Here is a 17,857-nt window from a genome sequence, read left to right on the forward strand (position 1 = left end):
TTAGGAAAAAAAAAGCTTTATTTTTGCATTAAAATTAATTAGTGGTATAAATGTAATATGTAAATAAATCATCCCAAATTGAAATCTTCCAATCCATGCATTGATAGCATGTTTGAATGTAAAAAAGAAGCTTTACCTGCTCTCAGGTGTCCAACTACATCTGCCAGGCTACCCTTCTTTACTTTGGTGATGAAAGCACCAAGACGTCCTAAGTCAGTCATTTTTCCTCCAACAACCTGGATGATTACAAAGTTATAAGTTCTTAAGATTCATATGAAATACAACTTTATTAGTTTGAGAAAGTATTTTATAATGTTTTACAATTAAGTGTGAGAACATTAGTGAAGTACAATATCTTTTTAATTAAAGAAACTGGCAGCATAATATTGAAAAGAAGATATTTCATTATATTTGTGATGACCATGTACCCTAAGGAAATTTGTTTACTGATTTCTTACACTAACCTAACAATAACAAGACACCAAAAATAATGTATGCATTTGGAAGACAGGTGCCTCGTCTCTCTGACTTATATCAAACAGCAAGTGTTTAACATTGTTTAGGATTTTTTAAAATCTTCTAAACACATTCTTACCACTTGAATCATTATTTCTATGTGAAGATAATACCCCATTGTCAAATCAGATTTCAGTCTCCTTTGTGTATCTGTGGTTTAATATAGTAGGCCTACAACCATAAAGACTAGGAATTCCTACCAAGATCAGGCTACATTTTGGAAGTAATTTACCACTGTGCAAAGTGTACAGTCTAAATGCATCTGACCATGTGCTGACCTTCTCATCAGAAACAGATATTTGAGGTTACCTGACCTTCAAAGTCTGAGCTATATCACTATTGAATACTTTAATGTGGCTTTTCTGCTACATCTAAAATATATGTGAGAAACTCTAGGTTTAATTTTTCCCAATGCAGGGGCCTCAAATACACAATTAAAAGTGCATTGACTTTTTTTTTTTTGACTAGCAAATTTACTAGATATTTGTCATTCAAGTTTTCATCTGCTTTGTGACAAATACACCTTGAGGATCACTTTTCTAATACTTTTACTATGAAGTGGTACAACCTCAGCCCTATTTAAGTAGTATTTTTACTTAATGTCAAATCCTTATCCAACTAATGGAAACTTGTATATAAAAGGGTTGCTTGAAAATAAGAACACAATTAGTTGTGTTAATAACCCACCATTTTACACTTGATACATCTGTGTCTGCTAAAACAGTTAGCCTTCTCATTTTTCTGCTTGTTTGTTCAGTCTGAATTAAAATTAGATTTTGAAAATAAAAAAGTAGGTATTACCAAAGATTGAAGTTGATTCACAGTTCTTATAAACATACCCATTAATAGAGGTAATAGAGGTGATCAGAATTATTTCACAGCAAGAGAAATTAATGCTAATAATATCATTTGAGTACATGAACTTTCTTTCTTGTTTTTCAGGGTTGGGGGATCATGCATGCCAGACAAATGCTATATTAGTGAGCTCACTGCCAGTTGTATTAATGTACAACCTCTTGACAAATAATAGTTTTAAAGTAACATTTTTTAATATTTATTTCTTTAAGTAACTGAAAGCAAAACTATATAATGCATATACATAAGCACACATATAATACAAGATACCTATGCAAATGTGTGCATAGACTTTTCCAGAAAACAATAATCTTTTGTAATCTATCAGATTCTTATATCTGTTAGAGGACATTTTAATTAATTTATTTATTTTTTATTATTTTACATGAGCTCTCTCATTATAATTATTATTTGCCTTACAATTCTTAATACACCTTTATACCAAAATTTATCATATTTCTGAATACAAGATATGCTGACACCAAACTGACATCTTCATACATGTATTTTGTATAATGATGAGGGTCTCCTTCCACCATCCATGCATGGATAGAGGACATTTTTAAAAGATATATTTTCTTCTTTTAGTATTATCATAAATATTACTATTATTAGAAAATAATTTCCTTGTTGAAGTTTTATATTGCTGCTTAACATATAATAATGGTCCACATTTTATCTAAGTTTACTGCCTTCCATTAAAATCTTTTTAATGTAAAATTTATCCTTAATAACCAGAGACAAATAGTTTTCCTATGTTCTATTGCATTTTTAATACATTTGTATTATATTAACAAAAATGATTGAAAACTACTAACCTAGGAAAACTATTACACATAAGACAAGCTATATTCACTAGAGAGATTTCATTTTGAAGAAGAGAGGAATATATTTAAAGATCATTGCTGGGCATAGTGATGCTTGCCTGTAATCCCAGCTACTTGGGAGGCTGAGGCAAGGGCATCACAAGTTTGAGGCCAGCCTCAGCAACTTAGCAAGACCCTGAGCAACTTACTGAGACCTTGTCTCAAAATAAAAATTAAAAGGATTGAGGATATAGCTCATTAGTGAGGCAAAACTAAGTCCAATTCTCAATACAAAAAAAAGAAAAAAATCATTGTCAGAAATTTTGCTGACTGCAGTCTGTACTGTAATTCACCCTTTAAGAAATATTCTAAACCAGCATACTTACTTTCAGACCCAGTAATGCACCCGATTCTTTGGGCATGGTTGTTCTTTTGTTAAGAATAACACGTCCAATTAATCGGTCCCCCTCTTTGGATGGCTGCCACGTTACAGGATGCTGTTAAATGCAAAATTTAAAAAGTAAACAACTTTTTTTTTCTATAGACACATGTTACCATGATGTGATTTCCTCAGTTAAAAGATACCCTAGAGGGAATTCTTTATTCTTAGGAACTTCATCCTTGGCTTACAATATTTTTCACTTAGACTTACTTTTTATTTACAAAAGACACTTATACTCAATGATTCTGAAAGTACTTAGCAACTAAATATATCTCTTAATCAAAATTTAAAAGCAATTAATTTATTTTAAAATGTCTGCTTAAATGAAGAAAATTTTTTTGTTATTAATGCTGATACTATCCTTAATCAAATACAGTGTCCATTCTTAAATCATTAGAATGGTTCATCTTATAAATTTAACTTCACAATGGTGCAAAAGTGTTACATATTTGGTAGAAACTATACTTTGAATTTTGATTTATTTTAGGATTAGTGATATAATATTGTCCTCTGTTGAGATGATAAGCAAGAGCAGTGAGCTTAGCTCTCAGGCAGCCATAGGATCACAAGGGTAAACAACTAATACTCTATAGTGTACTGTTGCTAAAGGAAGATGTACGGTGGTAGTCATGATTTAATAATTTTTTTACTTAATACACAATTTGCTATAATTATTCAGTGTCAACTAATTTTTTCTTCAAAACTGCAATGCCAAATGAAATTAACATTTGCGATCATAGAACATATAATGGTGCAGGACTCATTTTCACCAGTATATATAAGACCATGGATAAAGTATAAATAGTCCTTGAATTGCAAACACTCAATTACCAGAAAACTTACCGAACTAATAGGTGATGTTTCCCGGCTGTGCCACGTGGCAGGATCCAACCAGTAATAATCCAAGTCACCTGCACAGCAGGAAAAAAACAAAATTGTGATAGTGTTAAAGTGGAGATTGAAGTATTACCTCTTCAATCTATAAAGTGTTAAGAATATTGTAATCTTGAGTTTACACATCCCAGAATGATACATGTGTTGTGAAAAGTTGGGACTAGAGTCACTGGAATAAATATGTTCTACAAACATACTTCCTGAAATAGAAGGGCTACTCCCACCCCCCACCCCCACTGCCCCCAAATAAGCCTAGTAACACTGACACATAAACATACAGGGAAGAACAGGGTTAATGTGCTTTTCCAACATTCAAAGCTTTCCATTCCAAGTCACATCCTGCCATCTAGTGGTGACGCCTAAAATTACATTTATTGAACTGAAAGTATTAAAATTTGTCTCCCTTTCTACACTTCTGAACTATAACATATTTTTCAAAAAATAATTTTCTTATTCCTACCTTTCCTCATATACTGAAAAATATGAAATATGTTTATTAGTTATTATTAAATGTCAAGAAAAATGGTAAAAGAATGCAAATGACACAGTACACACCAATTTTAATAAAACCACAAAGTAAGCATTTGAAAGAAAAATTAAGAGACCATGTTTTCAATATTTGAATGAAAAAAAAGGCAATAAAAAGTGGGACACCTATATGAGAACATGTATTAGGAAATCAGGGGAATAAATGAACTTTTATATTTTAAGTATCAGATTAATTCAATAAAAATTTTTTTTTCCATGGATCTCCAAAGAAACGAGTAAGTCAGCTGACACTGAGATACAAAGCTAGCTAACTTGGGGAAATATGACTGACCAAGACTGAACAGGCCATGAGTAAATAATTTTTCATAGATGATAGGCAATGAAAGGTACAGCATGTAAAAGGAAATAAATTTTTTAGATGTATAAAATCTACAGGCAAAAAAAAATCCATACTCTTCAATTTATTAGTAGTTGCTTTTCTTTTCCTTTTATAAATCTTAGAAAGGCTGAAGGCAAATGTTATCGATACTAAATACTAAAATATTACACAAATATTCATGTGAATAATAGTAGTATACTCTATGTAGGGGTTAACATTTGAAATTGCACTAAAAATTATTCTATTAAAAATTACTTCATATGGAATCTGTTTGTTTCTCAAATTCACATCCTTAATATGTATACATGGCTTAATATCAGAGAGTATTTCTACTGGACCACTTCAGTTAATGGAGTGTAAGGAAGATGCAAAAGGAAGATATTTCTCTTTGGTATTTATTTGCTGCTTGTAAAACTTTATGCAATTATTCTTTTTTTTAAAGTACACATATATTATTTTTTATTGGTTGTTCAAAACATTACAAAGCTCTTGACATATCATATTTCATACATTAGATTCAAGTGGGTTATGAACTCCCATTTTTACCCCAAATACACATTGCAGAATCACATCGGTTACACATCCACATTTTTATATAATGCCCTATTAGTAACTGTTGTATTCTGCTACCTTTCCTATCCTCTACTTCTTAAAGTAGTTTTTTCGTTAGTTCATCTCGAAAAAACTACAGTGTTAAAATTGAAATTCTATTAATACAAATATTACTGTTCAAAAGGTAATTATTGCAATTTTTACAAGTTTCTCCCTAAAATTTCACATACTTAGTAAAAAGGCCTGATAATATCTTAAATGCTGATTCATTTCTAAACAGTGATAAAGTAATTGAACCACTGAGACGTTGGTGGGAAGGTGATTCAATTTCCCTGAAGAAAAAAAAATACTAATGAAACTGAAAGTTGCTTTAAGAAGTCTTTGAAGCTAAAATAATAACAAAAATCACCCTATTTTTTTCAAGCAAACAATAGTTCTTCATATCCCTCAAAAATTTTTCTTAAACTTTAAAAATTACACTTCTTGGTATCTTTCTCTGGCTCATGCCCCCATGCCTTATATGGTGATTCAGCTCTGTTTTATTCACATTGTCCTAAATAGATACAGACAAATATTTGCTGTGCAAAAAGTGTTCTTCATAGGCAAAGAACCAAAAGCTGATGCTTCTGGTAAAATTCAGCCATGCTATTTTGCACACCTTATTATGAAAGCACAGATACTATTATCATCTATGAGCTTTTCAGGGGAATCACCTTGAATGAAGAGTCTCATCAAATTGGTTAGAAAGAAGGAAGGAAGGAAGGAAGGAAGGAAGGAAGGGAGGGAGGGAGGGAGGGACAGACATATGACTATATCTACATACAAGTATCTATACAGTTTGCCAGGAGATTCTAATGTGTATCCAGCACTAGAACTTACACTATTCTGTAATATGAATGCTACAGAGTTTGCAGCTATTTATTTATTTTTTGCCTATTTTGGCCATATATAATAGTGTAAACATCAATTAAATATTGATAACAAATGTAAATGTATAAAGTTCAATTTGAGACAAGAAAAATAAAGAATAGTGTTACCTTAGATTGGTAGAGAGAAGTGATGGGAGGGGAAGGGAGGGGAGGGGTTGGGTGGGTTGGAAGAATAGTAGAATGAAATAGACATTATTATTACTGTGTGTATATATATGACTGCATGACCAATATGATTCTGCAACCTGTACATTCAGAAAAATTAGAAATTATATCCCATCTGATTCAAATGTATGATATGTCAAGATCATTGTACTGTCATGTGTAACTAATTAAAATAAATAAAAAATTTTAAAAAAATAAAGTTCAATATTTAGTATACAATTTATACCTCTTAATATTGTGATATTTTTATTAATTTTATCACTTATTAAATAATATTGTTTTTAAAATCTTACAAAAATTACATGTTACATATTAAAATCTAAATATGTTATTTTATATTATGTTTCTTCTAACCATATAATTACTGTTTGAAAGACACTTAACTTTTAATTTCTCTAATTTGTCTTCACAATTTACATTTTCCTATTATTAATGGTATAAGCAGCACCTAACAAAACCTTCTCCTAAAATATTCATAATCAAATATTTCATTACTACAAACCATTTCCTTGATTATTTTTCTAATAGATGATTAATGATATTGACTTCTAGTTGGCATAACTTCAAAATGATAAATTTATGGTATTTGCTTATGGAATCAATACAAAAACATCTTGGCTCTAATATTCAATATAATTCTAAAGAAACTAATTTGCTATTATCATTAATCCAGAATCAGGAAGCATATAAGTCTGTTGTGTCTACTGAAATAGTTCAACTTTATAATTAGCCATGCTCAAAGAAGCATTATAATTTTGAGCTTATTTTTGTGAGGAATTTTAAAATAGTTTTGTTCTCTGCCCCTGTATAAAAAGCAGGCTAATTAAATCTGGTTAGCATAGATCTTTCATTCCACAAATTTCAATGCACCATGCATTTTCAATGTACAAATCTATTTTCAATGCAAAAGTAAAATAAATCACTTGTCAGCTAATGCACACAAGTGTTCTGTAAAGAGGACTATTTTTTCCTAAACCCAGGTCACTATGATTAGACTGTTTAACAATGCATAAACCTGGATCTTTATGATTTAAAATTTCTATTTTTTGGTATCTTGTGTCAAAGCACAGTGAATTTCAATATGACCAACTGAACCAAAATACCTTCCAAACAATGCAGGTGCTTGGTGGAACATGTATGTTAAAACTGTATGCAAACCATGACTCTAATTTCACATATTAAATACTTAAAAATTTACCTGACATATATACTTTCTCAAGTGGAACATATACTTAATGTACATATAGCAAAGGAAAAGTTACTACACCAAATTAGCACACTGCTTAAAGTATTAGAAAAGTTAATCTTCTGGCCCGTCTCCAGAAGAAATATGCAGCATATTTTTAACATCATTATAATGAATTATGATAAAAACCAGAATGCATATCTATTCTAATATTCACTCAGTAACCCATACAATTCATAATTTATAACCATAATTGAGTTCCTGGTCATCTAAAAATAAATTGTTCTTCCTACATAAAATGGGTTGTTTTCATTAAAAAAAAAAAAGAAAGTATATTTTACAGACCAAAAATCAGAACTACACTTAGCATTTATCTCCTAAACCTATTAAAAATTTTTCCTTTTACTTATTTTTTAGTCCTTTATCACAAGATATGTGTTGGGATTAAGTACAATTAGATGAATATTACACTAACTTTAATACAGAACAGTACATACACAAATAAAAGTGCAGAACAAAAATATGGTTATTGAATGTTTGCATGTAATGCATACACAAAAGTTATCTTAGGTTTTGAAGTTTGATCAAGTATTTTCAACACCAAGTCCCATGGCCAGCAGATATGATTAAATAACATTTGTCTATATTACAATAAGTATGTGTATGTAAATTAATCTGAATAATTGACAAGAACATTTATTTCAGTAACCGACATTTCACAGACATGAATTAAACTGAGAAATGAGTTAAAATCTTAACTCTGGATTAATATATGAAAATATCACATGAAATGATGTCCTCATTTATTAAAAGTCTTATTAAAATACTTCCATGATTGCAAAAGGAAAGTGTCCTCATAATCTACAATAGCAGAGTTAACTCTGGAATAAATCACCAATAATTTACTCATAGCAAAGTTCCATAAAGTCTAATTTTCACTTGAGTTAACAGGGGAAAGAAACAAATATTATCTTACAGTACTTGATTTCTAAGCATTAAAATAAAATGGAAAGAGATAAAGTTAAATTTAAGCATTAGTCAATCTATGAAATATTAAAAGCATATTCACAAGTAAATGCTATGAATATCATTGCAAAATCAGTACATTGTCTTTCATTATTAAATTATTATCTCTCATGATTGACTGTCATTCTAAGTTCCTAGCATACTAAACATATTAGTTCTTAAGTATTTTTATGGTAATATCATTGAAAGTCCATGCCAACTTTCACTCCCTAAACATATTTGAGGGCAAATCACTGTATAAAATTAGTAACGGAGATTTGCCTGACTCAAGCTCAACCTCTTTAACAATTTAAAATGCAATTTTTTTTTAAAAAAAAGAGTCCTTACTTGGAAGAATTGCATTATCTGCAGCCATTAAGGATTCATTAGAGCATTTGTTCTCTAAATTTATGTTAGAAATTTCACTTTACATGACAGCTATGCTCAAAACTAAAGGTGAACATCATTAATCATCAGAGAAACACAAATCAAAATTCCTATCACCTGTTAGAATACTTATAATAAGAAAAAGGAGGTAAGTATTGGTGAAGATGTGGAGAAACTGGAAACTTTAAATACTGTTAATGGGAACATCAATTAATAATATCACTATAGAAAATAGTATGAAGGTTACTCGAAAATTAAATAAAAATAGAACTATTATATGATCTAGCAACACTATTGCTGGGTAGAAATTGAAATCAGAATCCAAAAGAAATATCTGCACTGCCATGTTCACTGAAATACTGGTCACTATAACCTAGATGTGGAAAAATCCTAAATGCCCACTGACAGGGTGAATGAATTAAGAAAAGGTAGTGCACATACACATGGAAATATTACCCTTTAAAAAGAACCAAATATTGCCATTTGAAACAAATTGGGAGAACCCAAAAAGACTTTAAGCAAAGTGAAACAAGCCAGACATAGAAGGACAGATATTGCATCATAACATCTACAGAGAAATCTATCAAAGTCAAACTTACAAAAGCAGAGAGTAAAAGAATGATTTCCAGGGCTTGGAGGAGAAGGATATGGAGATATAATGTCAAAGGTTATAAGTTTTCAGTTATACAACATAAATAACTTCTAGTAATCTTTAAGAGCTTAATCTGCAGTTAATGATACTGTATTACATACTTAAATTTTTGCTAAAAGGGTAGGTACTAAGTGTTCTTATGACAAAAATAAAGTATTGATAATAAGTAAAGACTACAGTGATAACAGATAGATCATAGACATATTTATGGAATACATTGTAGTGATGATTTCATGGATATATATCCAAACTCCTTAAGTTGCATATTACAGATGTTTTTGTATACCAATTATACATAAATAAAGTGGTTTATAAAAATATTTATTTTTAAGTTATAGGTGGACACAATATCCTTATTTTCTTTTTTTAAAATGTAGTACTAAGGATCAAATCCAGTTTCTCACGCATGCAAGGTGATTGCTCTAACTCTGAGCCACAACCCCAGCCCATAAAATGTTTTTTTTAAAAAGAAAATTTTACTTTTAAAATTCCTTGTTTAGTAGTGGTATATTTTTATCAACAAAACCCACAACATCATTACTTCTGTTTGGTATATGAATTATGTAAATTTGATGATTCAATTAAATCAAATCATTTATTTATTAAATTGATTCAAATAAATATATCATGTACTATTTATTACATTAATAAAATGACAAAATGTTTGTATTCAGAAATTATTTGTACTCAAAAGAGTCCCCAGAGCTGAACAACCTCTAGAGAATGATTAAATATTTACTTGAATGTCTATGGTGCCATCTCTGTTTTATAATTTTAGAGCACAGGAAAAGAGGCACAGTTGCTGGTTCAGGAAAGAAGAATTTAATTAACATCTTTGACAGATGTGGCACTTTCCTGATTATATGTATTTGGTGAATTTGAGAGCTAATTTTTGGGATGCTAAACTACCACCATAACATTCTACAAAGCAGTTATATGGAATTCTCAAAACTCCAACTGAACTGTGTCATTCAGATAATCCCTCAACTCTGGAGATACCTACAATATTATGCTATTGTTCTTTTCAAGAATAGAGTGATATTATGAATGTGAAATTGCTTTATAAACTATAAAAAAACACAGAAATGCAAAATTTCATTAGTGTATAAAAATATGTAAGAAATATTATTTCCAATTATTATGCCAAGAAGCACTTCTTTCAATTTTATTGGCATACAAACATAACAAAGATTCTTTTTTCCTCCACAATTAGAAACCTTGCATTGCCACAGAATATGTCTTAATTTCTCTATTAACACTATATCTTATGTTTATAATTGCTATTTCTTAGAAACTATTATTTATTAAAGAACATTGTATTTGAAGTTGGAGACTTATGACTCTAAAAACTATTAGGAACAATATCTGTGATCTCTCCACATCTCTGTAAACACTGTCCTCTTTTACAAAAGGGGAATAGACAGTTGTGTTGTCACACATTTGTAATCCCAGTTACTTGGGAGGCTGAAGCTGGAGAATCACAAGTTCAAGGCCAGCCCCATCAACTTAGCAATACCCTGTCTCAAAATAAAAACTAAAAATGTCTGTGGATGTAGCTCAGTGGTAGAGCAACCCTGGGTACAATCCCCAGTAAAATTATATAAATAAATAAGACAAAAGGGGAATAACACTACTTTCCTTACTGAAGTTGCATGGAGATCAAATAAATGAGATATGCCAGTTTTGTGAACTTTAAGAAACTTTAAAAATAAAGTTTAACACATAATGAATGATACAATACAGATTAATATAAAAATCAAGTGCTAGAGGGTTGGGGTTGTGGCTTAGTGGTAGAGCGCCTAGGACAGGTGAGGCCCTGGGTTCTATCCTCAGCACCACATAAAAACAAATAAACAACAAAAAATAAATAAAGGTTGAACTCTAAAAAATTTTTTTAGAAAAAATCAAGTGCTAGAGATCAAATTTATAGTTAAATACCTCTAATAAGTAAAATCTTACTCTTTACAAAATAAAATTTTAAATATCTTATTAAAGGGTTGAAGTCTGTGAAAAAATTACATCTGGGTGGGATTAATCAAGATATCCTTGATAACATTTCACTAGCTTACATTATATCTTCAAAAATTGCCAAATATATTTTTAATATTTACATTCCAATAGGGTATAGGATTACTAATGTCCTGACATTTATGTTTTTTTAGTTTCTATTTATAACAATATTATGAAAGCAATTATAGGATTGAATGTTAAGAAAACAACCACTGTAAATTTAAAAATGTAACAGGGTCACTCTTTATGGGTGTTTGAGAAATCACAGGAAACTTTGTGGATTTACATTACAGAAACAGGCATTGCAAAATTAAAGTGTATTTGAGCTAATGAATATTAGTCAACAATTTAATTTTTCCTAATTTTGAAAGTGATATAAGTTTACATAAATTTAGATCTTTGAGATTTCAAGAAGCTTCATGGTCCAAACACATTCCCAAAACACCATTATGGGCAAAAGTATCCTTTTACCTCTGCACTGCCCTGATATGGATCCCAGAGAGAGTTGGTAAACTAAAATTCCCAAGAGGTTTGAACAACAAAATGCATGCACATACAGGTGCTGGCACACATATGTGTGCAGACACAACTGTGCTTTAGGATCATAAAATAAGATGTTCATAGTTTTCAGAAAATATAGAATGCACTACATGACATTAATAAATGGTGAAAAAAAATTGTCTGATTAAAAGTCTCCAAGGTCATTGATTATATAACTTTTCTACATATAATAGAAAAGAATAAATTTCATGTGTAATTATGGCCTGAGGCCCAATGACTAAGAAATTTATTCCCCAGAATCTAAGTACAGAATAGTAAGGTGCCTTGGATTACAAATCACAGAACTGACAATCTTAGGGAAACTTTTTTTCCCAACACAATGACTCTTCATGAATAAGAATTTGGGAAGTGATGTACACAGGAGGGAAATATTTTACTGCAACTTTCCAACTGACCAGGCTTCCACATTGACACTGAGTATTCCATTCACGTGGGAGAACAGGTTGTCACGTGCAAAGCCTCGGAATAACCAGCCAGGAAACCCTGTGGAAAAAATTGGGGTTTATTTGTTTTCATTGTTTGGGGACTAGATGTTAACCACAGGTTTAAGAAATTGTAGTGCTGGGCATATTTGCCTCAAAGACATTATGAGAACGCATTCTAGAAGAAGTATCTCTGATAAAGAAAAATGCTAGTCTTTATCCAGATCCAGGCAACTTTAGCAAAACAGTATTAATTTGCAATAATATTCTGAATGCCAAATCAATTTGTACCTGCCTCTGCATCCCAAAGACATGGAAATGAAATATATGGAGATCAAACATTATCATGGTTTGTGATATAATAATATTGAAATGATAATAAAGATGAACTGTAAGGTTACAGAAGACAAAATGTAAGTATGTATAAGGTATTGCTACTGATTATTACTTTTATTTATATTATTAAGGCATAAAAAGGATAAAAGTTAGTTTATATTAGTAAACATTTTTAGTACTATGAACAGATGTCTTAAAACCAGAGCTCCCTCAAAGCAAGTTATTGTAAATTTTTTTTTGCCTTTTTAATTTTATTATGTTTTATCTTAATTTTGTTTTTGGCTTCTTTTCCTTCACTTTTACTTGGCCTATGTGAACAGACAATTTAGGTATATATTTATTGGAATATAAAAGAACTTTCCCTTTGTGTTGGAAATTCCTTAACTGGCAGTGCGAAATCACTAGGTATAAAAGTCTGGAGAACATTTTATTTTATGCTTCATCATTGTTCTTGAGAAAAGTGCCTAAGTGTTCATATTCATAAAACTTAAGAATTATTGCCACAGGAAACCAGGTTGCAAAACACTGCAAGGTCACTGGTCTGAACCTCTGCTGCAGTGCAAAGGCAGTCAAGCCTGATGAAGGCATGTCCTTTCAACTGTACTCTGATCTTCATGACAAAAGTAAATAATTTAAGTCAAAGCACAAAACCAATGGTAGTAAAGAACAATATTTACAAATGCATACAGATAGCATGTACATTTTATATTACAAAACTATCTAAGTTGAGCTTGGTCTTTGAGGCCTCTCCCCTTGAGCCTTCCACCCTTCTTTTCACTGCATTGCCCTTCACCATTACATCAAGGCATTTGCCTACATGGACCATGTTGATAATGTTGCTCAAATTACGTGGATCATGCTGCAGCCACTGATAATCTTATTTATGGTGTCAGTATCTGAAATAATTAGTGGGCACTCAAACAACTGGTGTATTTTTGTAATGGATGTTGTACATTTTGTAATCAATGGCACTTTTTTCAAAGCATGTGCATTTATTAGAAATTTTATGATTAAGTCTGCAACCTTTCTACCCTTATTTTTCCCTACTAATCTTCTTTACTATGCAAAATTTATTTCATAAGGCTAAATTTTTATATTTTGGTAGCTACCTTAGGTCATTTTTAGTATTGAGTATGTTTTAATTCAGGTTAAGTGAATAGATACAAATATAATACAAATATATGCAAACATATACAAACTAATCATAACTCCATTTTCATTAAAATCAATTCTTTTTGTGTATCAATCTCAAAATATCTTTGATGCAATAGGAACTATCTAAAATGGAATTGATGTACAGGTGTTAGTTTAACCAGAGCTTAAGTGGCAAAATTCAGTAAATAGCAAGTTATCTTAATCAATTTGCCAAAGAATGAGAAACAAATAAAAAAAGCTTCTTACTCATTTGGCAAAAACCAACAAACAAAATTTACACTCCTAGACTTGATTCCTAGAAAAAAACACATTAGGCCCTTGCTCATAATTTTACAGTCCAAATTATAAATGATTTTCTCTGTTATTTAACCAATGCTAAAGATGCATACTGTAAAAAAACAAAAGGGTTGGTACAGCCAAGCACACTGACAAGAGTAAGAATTTACAAGAGTAGAAAAACTTAAGGGAAAAAAAATACACAAAAACAAATAAAACAAACCGTAAGGGTCTGCCCGCATTCAGCACCATGGTACTATGAGTAGCTCTATGAACACAATATGTGAACATAACTGTCTGAACAATTATGTAGTAACACAATTGGATGACAGGCAATATATTGATATTAGAACAATGTCCATTAGACAACAACTAAAAGAATGAATAGCATGTAAGCTTTTATGAAAACCATGATAAAATACTCTTTGTAGGCTTCCAAACTTAAAAGAAAAAGGTAGATAAATGTGAAATTTTCCTAAGAAAAGTTTTAATTTAAATAATGTAAACAATCAGCAACAATGATTACAAGCTAATTGGGAAAACTCAGCTATACAGAATGAGAAGATCTGAAGCTATGCTTGTTAATACAATGTTCTCCCTTTGCGTGTTCTATTTCCTGACATTTTGTGAATGCAGTACAAATAGGGGGAAACAGAGGGCCAAGTGCTCTTTGCATACTTCTTTAGACACAAGAGTAGCCACATTGTCTTCTAAAGACTCTTAACCAAAATTAATATCTCTTAAGTAAGAACAGGCAAATGAACAAGCAAGAGGATGGTGTAACTGAATTAAGATTTGAAATGAGGAGGTATTTAGTAAAAGAATTGGCACTGTTTCCTGTTAGCACTGATATTTAACATATTTAGGGACATTAGATCTGACAAACAAATTATTCTTTGAAAGGTTTTAATTAAAAGACTTAATTTACTATTATTTTAGTGAGATTAAAATTAATAATTTTCAAGTGCTTTTTCTAATGTGGATTTTATAAATTTATAAGAAACCTTTCCCAATTGACACATAGAGTGATAATGACACAAAGACAACAATCTTTAACTCATTTTCCCCAATGAAAATGTACATATTTAAGTTTTATCTAAAAATTCCACCATTCTTAACAACATAAGATCATTATACTGCGACTAATTTCCATATTGACTGATATAAATTTTAGTGAAAATACATAATTAATCAAAAGCAAGACTAAATTTGAGACATGGGACTCAAAAAAATACCAAATTATTATACTAATTATAACAGTTCCAATATTAAGAAAAAATTATGGTTCAGTTTTTTCTTTCACAACATACATAGACATTTATTTTATGTATGCATATATCAAATTAAAGGCTGAACTTCATTTTTAAAATAAAAGAGCAAGCCAATAGCGAGCACCTTCTAAACTCAACATTATTTTATTTTAACTGGCAAGAATGTAAGTAGCATTTACTTTTTGATATAAAATATCTGTTATTTATGTTTGAAATATATTTGTAAAAAATTTAGCTTAGGATAATTGTTTAAACTGTATTCTAATGGCTAAGTACTCAACTTTAAGAAACTCAGTATTATGTAACCCTGGTCATTTTTCATTATTTATTGTTGACAGAAATAAAAACACTGAAAGGTAATATCTTGCTAGCCTTTAAAATTCTAATAATTAACAAGAAGATACAGTTCTATTTGTTTTTCAATATTATGTACTAATAGTTTTGATAACAAAAAATAATCACAAACAAACACACACACACACACACACACACACATACCCCTCCAAATCTTTGGGCCTTTAGTGACATTTGTTTGATGTAATTATCATTGCATCACATTTTAATCAAGCATCCAGATGTGAACTAAGTTCCCAAGCATGAAGACTGTATCCATTTCAATTTAGCTTTGTAAAGCCAACAAGAACAAATGTGGAAAATAAAGATAGTATGGCAAACTCAAAGGGGACAACTTCAAGAAGAAATTCCGAAGATGTATTCTCCTCATTAGAGTTTCTCACCAATACTCTAAAGGATCTTCTAAATTAAATAGATATGGGGGAGGGCTCTTATTCTATGCTCAATTTTCCCATTATTTTTATGACCTCAATGAATTGCTCATTACAGTAAAATCCCATTGACTACATCAAACCTTTCAGAAAGATCTCTGTAACTAAATGTCTGTTATAAACAAACTTAGCCTGCTGAATCACAATAAATTGTCTAAGAAGCCCCTTGTCAAAAGGAAATAATCTCTGTCAAGCTATTCTGAACAGAAATAAGTCCTGGCTAGTTCTTCGGGTACAGATGAAATAATGTTGGTCCATGAAACATTCAATCCTCTCTTTGTTCAGAAATCACTCAATGTTATTTTTGAATTTTCAGTCATTCCTGATCTCTTTGTTTATAACAATGTAACTGATCATCATTTACTTATCTTTTGGAATTTTAATCTTTGGGTAGATTTTTTTAACTATGTTGTAGAATGGCATAGCCCATGAAAATATTAAGTGATAAGAGTACTGTTAAAGCAAGAACAACTTAAAGCTGGTTTGGGGCTTATTTACTAACTGTATGTAAGAAATGGCTTACCTTAAAGTAAGTAGGACTTTTTCCACCACTGAGTATTAAGTACTTTGTTATTATAATTAAATTTATGGATACATACATTCTTTAAAATTGTAGGTAAAATTGTGCATCTATAAGTGTTTTTCTGCCAAGAGTCCATTGCTCCTTTATTTATCTGAAGGACCCAGGACCTCTCCAAATTAAACACAAATGGTTAAAGGATCTGCATGAATGAGTGACTTAGATTGAGGCATTACAATACTGGTTTGGTGCTCTTCCTTTAGCTCCCGGAATCATCTTTCCTTGCAGGTCCTCAGCCTCAGTACTATGCTTTCATTAAGATCCCTATTTAAGCCAGGCACTTAGGAAATCAAGAAACCATACTCAGAGAAAATGAGTTTTATGACTACATATGGAGAGCAAGGGAATTTACCTCAGAAAGCACATTTGTGAGCTATCAAGACTCTAATAAATTATATTTTGAAAAGTCTTTCAAACAAAATTAAGGCAAGAGCAATACTATATGAGGGTGTGCTAATATCTCTTCTTGATGAGTACCTTCAATAATTTCAAAGATGTACTCTAAAAAGGAAAATATAGAAAAATAATTTTAAACTTTATATAATCTAAAAAAGTTATTAGAAATCATTATCCTGAAATAAAAGTAAAAAATTGAAGTGGATAAAAAAAATTGGTCTAATCTTGATCTACTCAAAAGTGAAGAACTAAATTCAAGGACTAAGAATTCCATACAGGAAAGCATTACAAAGCTAACAGCTTTTTGTCCACCTGCCCCCAACTGCCTAAAAAAAGGAAATAACACCTTTAAAACTACTAATAAGTCTAAAATATATGACAGATGACATATGTTATACCATTGAAAATATGCTTATTAGAACCCACCAGCTTCTGAAATCAACCCCCTTTTCTAAATTCAGCTTTGAAATATATTTACAGTTCATCACAGTAAGATTTTATCTCCCATGTCTTAGAATTCATATAAAATCTTGTCTGAAACAAAAAACAAACATAAATTAACTGGGCATTCAAAATTTGGAGGTACATTTCTACCAGTAATTGACGGACTCATTATGAGATTATGATAATTTCCTTCCTTAACACAAAAGATGGCCTACTTGAAGCAGGTTATAAAAAAAATCTAAATACATTTATTTACTAGCCTACAACTTATAGGCATGATTGTCAATGTTTGAAAGTTATCTCAACTATTAAGTTTGTCATTATAAAATAATTGATTTTTCATTGACTTCTCATACTTTTATAA

The 17,857-nt window shown here is 30.6% G+C and overlaps 1 protein-coding gene across 36 annotated transcripts in view; it reads right to left on the minus strand.

The window, feature by feature from the left end:
- Positions 1-17,857, minus strand: part of Rims1 (regulating synaptic membrane exocytosis 1) — a 442,859-nt gene that overhangs the window by 159,031 nt on the left and 265,971 nt on the right. For 30 of the 36 annotated variants that reach the window (XM_026391365.2, XM_026391404.2, XM_026391390.2 and 27 more), the window contains 3 exons: positions 3,463-3,530; positions 2,564-2,674; positions 137-236 (listed from right to left, as the gene is read on the minus strand). In XM_026391365.2, the coding sequence (XP_026247150.2) occupies positions 137-236; positions 2,564-2,674; positions 3,463-3,530 (279 nt within the window). Of the gene's footprint in view, positions 1-136; positions 237-2,563; positions 2,675-3,462; positions 3,531-12,223; positions 12,255-17,857 lie in introns of those variants that run through there. The other 6 variants (XM_026391388.2, XM_026391400.1, XM_026391386.2 and 3 more) reach the window with 1 other exon arrangement.

The sequence above is a fragment of the Urocitellus parryii genome, chromosome 8, assembly GCF_045843805.1.
Source record: "Urocitellus parryii isolate mUroPar1 chromosome 8, mUroPar1.hap1, whole genome shotgun sequence".
In the NCBI taxonomy this organism is placed as follows: Eukaryota; Metazoa; Chordata; class Mammalia; order Rodentia; family Sciuridae; genus Urocitellus; species Urocitellus parryii.